Source organism: Bos mutus, chromosome 11, assembly GCF_027580195.1.
Source record: "Bos mutus isolate GX-2022 chromosome 11, NWIPB_WYAK_1.1, whole genome shotgun sequence".
Classification (NCBI taxonomy): Eukaryota; Metazoa; Chordata; class Mammalia; order Artiodactyla; family Bovidae; genus Bos; species Bos mutus.
In genome coordinates, this window is record NC_091627.1 from 58,397,621 (window position 1) to 58,407,810 (window position 10,190).

At 41.4% G+C, this 10,190-nt stretch overlaps 1 protein-coding gene across 4 annotated transcripts in view; it reads left to right on the top strand.

Annotated features, from left to right (window-relative positions):
* KDM3A (lysine demethylase 3A) overlaps window positions 1-8,881 on the top strand; it is a 56,334-nt gene extending 47,453 nt beyond the window's left edge. For all 4 annotated transcript variants that reach the window (XM_005900362.2, XM_070379451.1, XM_070379452.1 and 1 more), the window contains 7 exons: window positions 478-565; window positions 1,409-1,539; window positions 5,259-5,378; window positions 5,463-5,602; window positions 6,903-7,079; window positions 7,161-7,295; window positions 8,165-8,881. In XM_005900362.2, the coding sequence (XP_005900424.1) occupies window positions 478-565; window positions 1,409-1,539; window positions 5,259-5,378; window positions 5,463-5,602; window positions 6,903-7,079; window positions 7,161-7,295; window positions 8,165-8,245 (872 nt within the window). In that variant the 3' untranslated portion in view covers window positions 8,246-8,881. The remainder of the gene's footprint in view (window positions 1-477; window positions 566-1,408; window positions 1,540-5,258; window positions 5,379-5,462; window positions 5,603-6,902; window positions 7,080-7,160; window positions 7,296-8,164) is intronic.
* The last annotated feature ends 1,309 nt before the right edge of the window (window positions 8,882-10,190 follow it).

Sequence of the window (10,190 nt, forward strand, 5' to 3'; positions counted from 1 at the left end):
AGAAGACTCTTGAGAGTCCCTTGGACTACAAGAGATCAAACCAGTCAATCTTAAAAGAAATCAGTCCTGAATTTTCATTGAAAGACTGATGCTGAAGCTCCAGTACTTCAGCCACCTGATGTGAAGAGCCGACTCATTAGAAAAGACCCTGATGCTGGGAAAGCTTGAAGGCAGGAGAAGAGGACGACAGAGGATGAGATGGTGGATGGCATCACCAACTCAATAGACATGAGTTTGGGCAAGCTCTGGGAGTTGGTGATGGACAGGGAAGCCTGGCGTGCTGCAGTCCATGAGGTCGCAGAGAGTTGGATATGACTGAGCAACTGAACTGAACCAGATGTGTTAGGTTATAAAGATTTTGCAAAGACAAATACATTTTATTTGCATTGTTAAGGCATTAAGTGCTAATTGCCATTGATTTTGATCTGTTTCCGAGTTATAAATAGTAACAATTCAATAATTCTGGTTACCTTTCAGACCGCTTGAAAAATGAAAAAGAGCCAATGGTGTTGAAACTTAAGGACTGGCCACCAGGAGAAGATTTTAGAGATATGATGCCCTCCAGGTACGATTATGGGAGGGGGAGAGATGGTCCTTTTCTTGAGAAATAATGATCCTGGTGAGATGAAGAAGTTACTGACTTTTAAATGTGGCTCACTAATGAAAACCCTCTTTGTTTCCACTGTGGTGCTCTACCAGAGAAAAGGCTGACTCAGGCATGCATGCACTCATTTGTAGGCAGGAGTGAGATCAGGCATGTTAGGGTTGGGTAGAATGTAGTGACATTGCTTTAGACAAGACAGTGGAATTGCTTGATCCATTTTCCTGATTTGCGCTTGAACCTTGAATGCTCAGAACTAAGGAATTATATATCCCTTAGTGTTACTTCATATCAGGAAGTTTTTGCTCAGATCTTTTGTCTGCAGTGTTCTAGATTTTTTTTTTCTAGATTATTTTGATATATATGTGTGCTGTAGGAGAGAAAGAATACTTTGTTCATAAGCACTGCAATTCTAACCTTAAATGTTTTTTTCATTTATATTGAAGTATAGTTGAATTACAGTGTTGCGTTATTCTACTATACAGAAAAGTGATTCAGTTTATATATATACACCCATTCTTTTTCATATTCTTTTTCATTGTGGTTTATCATAGGATATTAAATATAGTTCCCTGTGCTACACGGAAGGACCTTGGTATTTATCAGTTCTGTATTTACCAGTTTGTATCTGCTAATCCCAGACTCCGAGTTCAGCTGTCTCCCACCCATCTCTGCCTTGGCAACCACCAGTCTCTCTGTGTCTCTGATTCTGTTTCCACAGACAGGTTCATTTGTGTCATATAGAGATCCCACATATAAGTGATTAGAAATGCAAGCTTATTTTGCAAATTCATTGTCTTCTTCTAGGTTTGATGATCTGATGGCCAACATTCCACTGCCTGAGTACACAAGGAGAGACGGCAAACTAAACTTGGCCTCACGGCTGCCAAACTACTTTGTTAGGCCAGATCTGGGTCCCAAGATGTATAATGCTTATGGTAAGAAAGAAATGGTTAACTTGAAAAGATTATTACAGAAGTAAAACACATTAAAATATTTGTAACATTGGTTTTGGGGGAGGGAGAGAAGATGTCTGTAATCCTACCCTTTAACGTAGCAGTGGTCTTCATTATTGCATATTTCCTTTCATCCCTTGGCCACGTGTATGTATATTTCCCTTTCTTAATTGCAGTTGTAGGGCATATGCCATTTTTTAATAAAAATTTTCTCTTATACTTAATATTATACAAGAAAAGTTTTACATGTTGCTCAGTGGTTTTTATGATGATTGCATCATCATTTTTGATGGTTGCATGGTACCTCATTTAATGAAGGTCAGTTTATTCATTGTTTTAATGTTGCTGGACATTTAGGTCAGTCTGCTGGAATTTCAGCTGTTTTAACATCAGATGCACTTAAATGCAGTGTTCTGTGCTGGTGGGTAGTGTTCAGTTATTTGAGTTAGTATTAAACATACTCTTTGAATTTGTATTTCATTGTTATTCCTTCCTCACATAGTCCCAATTCCAGTGTCTCAGACTCGAGGGTGGCAAACCCTCTTTGGCATCTTTGCCATGTTCTCCAGACACCGTTGGGGGAGCGGGAGCGAGGGTTTGGACCTTAGCCCCCAGTTCTTACAGTGGAGTCAGGCCAGGAACCACCTGGAGTGAGGTCAGGGAACATTCCCAGAGAGGCCTTTATTCTGGGGAGTTCCCACAGTCCAGGTGCCCAAGATAGTTCTGCCAGGGTGGGCTGGGAGGTGGTCTATGGGAGAGGACACAGCTGGCAGTAGTCCCCTTGCCCATGCCCATTTCCCCTCGCTCTTCAGGTCTCAGTTTAGAGAGCTCTGCCTGTGTTATGGGGCAGCAGCCTGTTCTGCAGCTGTGCTGCCTTCCTCTGAGCCCTTCAAAGCAGCTGGATGGCTGGGATTGCAGGGTGTGTTCTGTTCACAGTGAGGATTTACAACAGATTTACATGAATGGAAGCACTTTTCTACTAAAGCAAATGGTGTAATGTTTCATCATGATTATCCAGGTCTAATAGAAATTAGAAAGCTGTGTAAGGTAGAAGTGGTTACCTGAGATGTTTTTAATATAAATAGTCTATATATTTGGTTTAAATAGCTCGATAGAGGTCTTTTCCTCCTAGATCCAATTGATAGATGGCAGTGCCACTCTATAATAGCTTTTCATATCAAAATTGTTCCCATTTAGAGTAACCAGTTAGGGGTGGAAATAATGAAAACGTGTTCATTTTCAAACATCTTCCACTTCATGATAAACCTCACTAATGAGCAGTCATTTTTCAAAAGTTGGGTGACTGAGCAGTGACTTCTCCAGGAGACAAAGTAGAGTGAAAGGCTCTTTGGAAAGATCACAAGTCAACCTCTTTCCAGCTCCACCACCACCAGTAGTTTTACAAATAGGGACCAGGACTTGAGGATGATAGAGGGGACATTGACCTGACTAGGAGACCCAAGGGGCGTCTAGTAACAGGTATGGGACTAGGTCTAAAGTCTCCTGATTTCCAGGCTTGAACCAATCGCCAGCCCCAGTGATCTGTCACCTAGCAGCCCCTACTGTGTCTGCTTATGTTCTTTGCGTGAAAGTCCATGGCGTGTTTTGTTTCAGGATTTTCTTTCATGGGAATCCTTTCCCTGGGACCATTGTTTTTGGTTCCACTGGCCAAACCAGCAAGCAGCTTCTGATGTCACTCTGAGACGTGTTCACCTTTCCTCACTCCTCCCAGCTCCATCTGCTTCCTTCTGCTCCCAGTGTTAGCCCACATCCTGACATTTATGCTTATCATTTCCTTACATTTATAATTTTACCATATGTTTGTATTACTGCAGAATGTTTTTTCAGTATTTAACCTACTTTTGAACTTTATATGAATGGAATCAGACTTAGGGATATTCCTCCATGTTGTCATTAATACCTACTCATTTAATTCAGTTGCCACCTATCACACTGCCTTTTTTCTTCTCAAATTATACTTGTTTGCATTTTACTATAGAAAAGTAAATGCACTGAAAACCTGAGTCTAGGACAGTGACTTCCCATGTACTCGTCTCCCAGTTACAACAGCTCTCAGACTTTTTTTCCATAGTTGTTTCCTTATTTCCTCTCTTCATACTTTTTCCTTTACTATTTTAAAGAAAATCTCATATATCCTATGATTTTGTCCAATATCTAATGCTTTACTCACTCCTAGGGCTGGCGTTTCAGCACACTGGAAAGAAGGGAAACTGCAGCTAAGCCCTAGGGCCATGATCCCAGGTTGAAATGATAAGGTGTTGGCTCCTGTGTATATGGCTGCTCCTAAACCAGAGGCCCCTGCAAGCCAGAGAGAAATTCCTTGGCCTCCAAACAAGCAGGGCTTAAGTTGCAGGGCCTGGCGGGTTAGAAAACAGCCTTGGCTTGCCCATCCTGAGCCATGCTTGGCTCTGTGCCCAGTCAAGAAGCAGTGTTCTCATGTCAGGATGGGGATCCAAGGTAACCGCAAGGCTTGATGAGCCTCAAGGTGAATGCTGAGCAAATAGGCTTTCTCCTGGGGGAGGAGATTAGATTCTCAGGTTATGAGCACCAGCATGGACCTCATGCTCTGACTCGTGTGTGTGTGCTAAGTTGCTTCAGTCATGTCCGACTCTGTGTGATGCCATGGACTATAGCCTGCCTCTGTCCATGGGATTCTCCAGGCAAGAATACTGGAGTGGGTTGCCATGTCCTCTTCTAGGGGATCTTCCTGACCCAGGGATTGAACCTGTGACTCTATGTCTCCAGCATCAGCAGGCGGGTTCTTTACCAATAGCGCCACCTAGGAAGCCTCTGCCTGGCTCAACCTCTTCCATCGTTGAGGGATCCAAGTGTGACTGAGTACATAGTCATTTTAGGTCCTAGCTTTCTGTGTTTGTTTGGGGCAGGGGTAGGGAAGTGTTGTGTTAGAATCCCCATCTTATGTCTTAGCCCAGAGTCCTTGGCTGTGACAACCAAAGCTTGAAAGCTTGAGCTCGCCTGGTTGAGCAGACATCCTTTTGACAAATCCCAGCCTCAGTGGTCCACTTACCTTCCCAAGTCCTACTTTCTAGTGTTGACTTTCTTTTCTTGTCAGCATACTGGCTTATTTTTAAAAAGCCCTTTTGTCTTTTTTTCTTTTATCCATATTTTATTTAAATTTCATCCAGATTTTCAGGTATTTTGCCTAGCACCAGAAACTAGAACTTGTATTAGAACTTGTTTTTTTATTCTTACAAACGTAAACATTTAATATTTATTCAAAGTTGAAAGGATAAAATAACTTAATATTGAATATTGTTCTGTTACTCTTCCATGCTTAGAAAGGTAGATTTTAAATTTTGTGGCCAAGTATTCCAGGGAGTTGGAGAAGGCAATGGCACCCCACTCCAGTACTCTTGCCTGGAAAATCCCATGGACGGAGAAGCCTGGTAGGCTGCAGTCCATGGGGTCGCTGAGGGTCGGACACAACTGAGCGACTTCACTTTCACTTTTCAGTTTCATCATTGGAGAAGGAAATGGCAACCCACTCCAGTGTTCTTGCCTGGAGAATTCTAGGGACGGGGGAGCCTGGTGGGCTGCCGTCTCTGGGGTCACACAGAGTCGGACATGACTGAAGTGACTTAGCAGTAGCATTCCAGGGAGTGGGAAAGACTGTGGCAACCTGTGCTAGTTCAGTAAATTTCAGGCTTTTCTGCCTGCAGGATTAATTACTCCAGAAGATCGGAAATATGGAACAACAAATCTTCACCTAGATGTATCTGATGCAGCTAATGTCATGGTCTATGTGGGAATTCCCAAAGGACAGTGTGACCAAGAAGAAGGTAGGATCCTAAGCATAAAAAAAGTGGGGCTTACTCTCTGAGCTGGAACATGTGTGATCTGATATTTGCCTTCTCTTGCTCCAGAAGTCCTTAAAACTATCCAAGATGGAGATTCTGATGAACTCACAATAAAGCGATTTATTGAAGGAAAAGAGAAGCCAGGAGCTCTCTGGCACATATATGCTGCTAAGGACACAGAGAAGATACGAGAATTTCTTAAAAAGGTGTGCTCCTTACCCTGTGGCATGTGAAGAGAGAAACGCACAGAACGGCAGTATTATTAATTACTACATGTCAAGACCTGACTGGGTCACTGACAAATAATCACAACCTCAAATGTTAAACCTGTGCATCTCAGATTGGGTAGGCTAAAGCTGGTTTCTAAGGATCATCGGTTTCTAGATGATTAGGCTCACATCTTTGAAAGGGGGGGAACTGGTTTTGTTTCTCATGTCTGTGTTTTATGTTCCAGTGAATGTGGAGGGTTTTGTGCTCTGCCTTCACCTTCATGGTAGTTCCTCTGATCATCACATAATATCTATTTTTACAGCCCTAAAAACCTAAGCACTTCAGAAATCCATGTATCATTTCTTTGCCCTTGAGAGCTGTGTTCCAAGTGAGTTACTCAGGTCTCTGTTGGTTTTGTCCACCCTCATGTGGTAGTAGGTCAGGGAGACCTCACACCCTGCTGGTGGCTGTCAACTTATGAAGGGTCATGGGAGAGGTATACAGGGACTTTGAAGATCCCAAGATTCCAGTAGTTAGGTTATTCAGCAAGGGTTCTGTGTGGAATCCTTTGTTCTAGACACAGATGGGCATGTTCAATTTTTAACCTGTTTGCCACTGAGGCTGCTAGTTTTAACACAGGTGTTTATGGCTGGTACTCTTCATTTGTTCATGAGGAATGGATACGAAAGGTCCTAGCCTTGTGCCAAGTTAGATCCTTAACCAGTGTTTGCCTCAATCAGGATGTCTTTTGCTAAGGATAACTTGGTTCCTCTAGAGGACCTCCTGGTCACCATGTTGTTCCTTTGATAGTGTCACCCTGAATCTGTGCTGCCGAATACTGGTCTAGAATAAACAAGTTTCATCTGTAGCCATCTTTGGGACTGTTTCATAACTCAAATTGTTAAGTGAATTAGAGGTTTATAACAACTGCAGAGCAATAAATCTATTTTTAAGGAGCTTAAGTCTATTTACATTCAAAAGTCTAGGCCAAAACATTGTCCAAACACAGTATTTACAAAAATAATGCAGACTGCCAGTAGTGGTTTATAGGAAATGACAAAGGAACCCACATTTTCTTGGTTTATAGGAAATGACAAAGGAACCCACATTTTCTATCAGTCTCCTCTTGGTCCATTCAGTTATTGTCTTTGAGTACTATTTTCTCTTTCTGCCAGCCAGGGCTTATGTTGAAGAAGGCCTGACGTTTACTGACCGTCCACATTGTTCAAGGAGCCAAATGCCCTCCTGGAGCCCTAGCACGTAACTCAGTTTCATAACCTTTGGAATGTATTCTAGGTGTCAGAAGAGCAAGGTCAGGAAAACCCCGCCGACCACGATCCCATTCATGATCAGAGCTGGTATTTAGACCGATCACTGAGGAAGCGTTTGCATCAAGAGTATGGGGTTCAAGGCTGGGCTATTGTGCAGTTTCTTGGAGATGTGGTATTTATCCCAGCAGGAGCGCCACATCAGGCAAGAACCATTATTGTATTCTTTATTCTCCATACACTACTGATGTGGCTTGTGTTACTGATGTGGCTTCTTGTTTTCCAGGTTCATAACTTATATAGCTGTATCAAGGTGGCTGAAGATTTTGTTTCTCCAGAACATGTTAAGCACTGCTTCTGGCTTACTCAGGAATTCCGCTATCTGTCACAGACTCATACAAACCACGAAGATAAATTACAGGTAAAAATAGCTGTGATCCCGGGCATTCTCTGATTCTGACTTCATGGCCCTTTGTCAGTGAATGTCCATCCATACCAAGCTGTAGAACAAGGAGCGTATGATTGAAGCCCTCCACAGGGCCAAGTTCAAATTCCCTGGTCACCAGAAGATCCATCCACATCTCTAAGAAGTGGGGATTTACTAAGTTTAATGTGGATGAATTTAAAAACATGGTTGCAGAAAAGCAGCTCATCCCAGATCACTGTGGAGTCAAATACATCCTTAATCTTGGGCCCTGGACAAATGGCGGGCCCTGCACTCAGGAGAGCCTTAGTGCTGTCCCCTCCTTACTCATGCCCACCAATAAATCCTTATTTCCTGTCAACAAAAAAAATAGTCCATGAACTTGGCCATATCACACTAGGTAACAGTGAGTTGATGAACTGGCTGGTTCTACTACCTACTTAGGCAAAGGAGGAATAAACCAGAAGGGAATCTCACTTTGGTTTAGAGGCTTGCAGTAGTGAATGATCTAAAATATGTGATTTCGTTTAGAAAACTAGGGACATATATAAACCCTGAAAGAGAGAGCTGTACCCTGGGAGTTGCTTCTCTCTGCACTCAATGAGGGCAGGGCCACATAGGATCAAAGCCTGTGGAAGGGGGAGAATGAGCTTTTCATTTCTTCAAAGGAGGCATGGGTTTAAAATGTGTATAAAAGCCTCCAAGGATCCCAGGGGCCTTTCAAGAATTATTAACATTTCATATTGAATTTTAGTCTTAAGTTCCAAGAGCATGGTAATGAAATTGGTAGGGGGAAAGTTTATTCTCAGTGGACAGATTTTAGATTTAATGCTAAACTTGACCATATTTTCTCTCATTTCGATCAGGTGAAGAATGTTATCTACCATGCAGTAAAAGATGCGGTTGCTATGCTGAAAGCCAGTGAATCCAGTTTTGGCAAACCCTGAGGGTCCCAGAGGCACCTTACCCCTGCACATTGGAAGTGAATTACTGGCAGCTGTTCAAACTCTTCAGGCAGGATTCCTGTGGACTTTGAGACTCATGTTACCTCATCTTCTTTTTTAAACTGTACCCACCTGGTAAGGGGGTACTCTGTCTAATGTATATTTCTAGTGTTTACAGACACTAAATGTGTATATGTAGTAACTATTTACAGAACATGCATCCTTTAAAACTGTGACTTCTCACCTAGTGCAGAGCTTCTACCCACCTGTAAAGACAGAACCCCTTCTCAGTTTTGGAACAACATCTGCAGTTACTCCCCAGCTGTGTGGTTGGACAGTTTAATCAAATGGATTATAACTCTTAGGAACCACCACACAGTTGATTTGGGTTGTGTTTTGTTGTGTCCGTCTGAGTACCCTCTCTCCCAGCCCCTAGGGTTCAGAAGAACAGTGGAGGAAGCGACCGCCAACAATGCAGTTCTTCTACTGTACTGCATTAGGACTGGCGTTATATAGCAGAAGTCAGCTACTGTACAATTCTTGGGGTTAACCAGCTTTAGTTAAATGGAGTTTTAATTTAAATTGAAGCTTTGCTAATTTTAAGTGTTAAGCATTTTGCATTAAAGTATTCATATAATGTTTTGACTCAGTTTATTGGCATTATTCTCTGGTTGCAGAGTCAACACACATTTCATCAGTATTAATGGGTGTAAGAGTTTACACCAGGAAGTCATCCTAAAAGCACAGAAATTCGATGTTATAGTGATTTCTGAATGGGTATTACAGTGCTTACATGGAAACAAGTTCCTCCCCAACCAAGTGGAAACTCCTGTCACATTTTTATAAAGAAACACCACTGATTAACTACCTTTAGAAATGAAAATTAACCGAAAAACCAAATGGTGACTAGCTAAATGATTCTAAAAAGTTAAGAGGTCAAAACACTTTGTCTCTCTTCTGACCCTTTATAATTCAAGAGTTTACAAAAGAAAATGAAATTATTAGAAGTTTTAAAACTGTAGTATCAAAAATAATCATCTCTATGAAGAAAGGAAATTCATAAAGAAGCCAGTTTTCTATACCTTGTTGATTTTCGTAAACAGCTCTAGCTGTACTAAAATGATTAAATTGAAATCAAGTAACATAGACAAGGCCTGGAGCCTGGGTTTTTACCTGTGAGCTCAGAGTGGTAAGTCAAAGATGCATACCTAATGCCAACCCACCTCAAGCCAAAATCTTTAATGGATGAACTTTCAAAAACATAAAGTTTTCTGAAAAGAATAAATGGAAATATCTATTAGTGGGAAACATCTTCCTTGGGAACGTCTTACCAGAAGCTCCTTTATACAGTTTTGGATCTAGAATTGGCACTGTTGGTTAGAAATCCCCAATAGCCAAAAGAAGATGAAAAGTTGAATTCTCTACTGAAGAAATCACCATCAAGCCAGACCTCAAAGGAATCCCAAAGATAATTCCAAGGACTTATTACTTATAATCAGATGCCCACAAATAAAAAAATTGAAAGCTCCCATGAGCAAGAGTCAATGCAAACCTGCAAACTGCTATATTAAACCTGCAATGTTTGTAAATTCTGGAATGATCCAGTACTTTATATTCTGAAACATTTAGTATGCGTGAAGAAATGGGTGTATGGGGATATGATAAAAGAATGAGGTTGCCATAAATGACCAGATTGGGAAAGAAGCTGAATACAGAAATGAGACATTAAAATTAGAAATTCAGCACATTAGTTAAGAAGCAGAAAAAAGATCTTTTACAAACCAAAAGATTGGTAAAAAGATACAGTTCAGGGTTGAGTAACAGGGAACTATAGAGAAATATTTACTTAGCAGACACAGAAAAGTACAGGTTTGACAATAAGTCAGAGAATCAAGAGATTGGTGAGGGATGGGTTAAGTCTAGACCCCTAAAAATTGTTTTCCTTGTT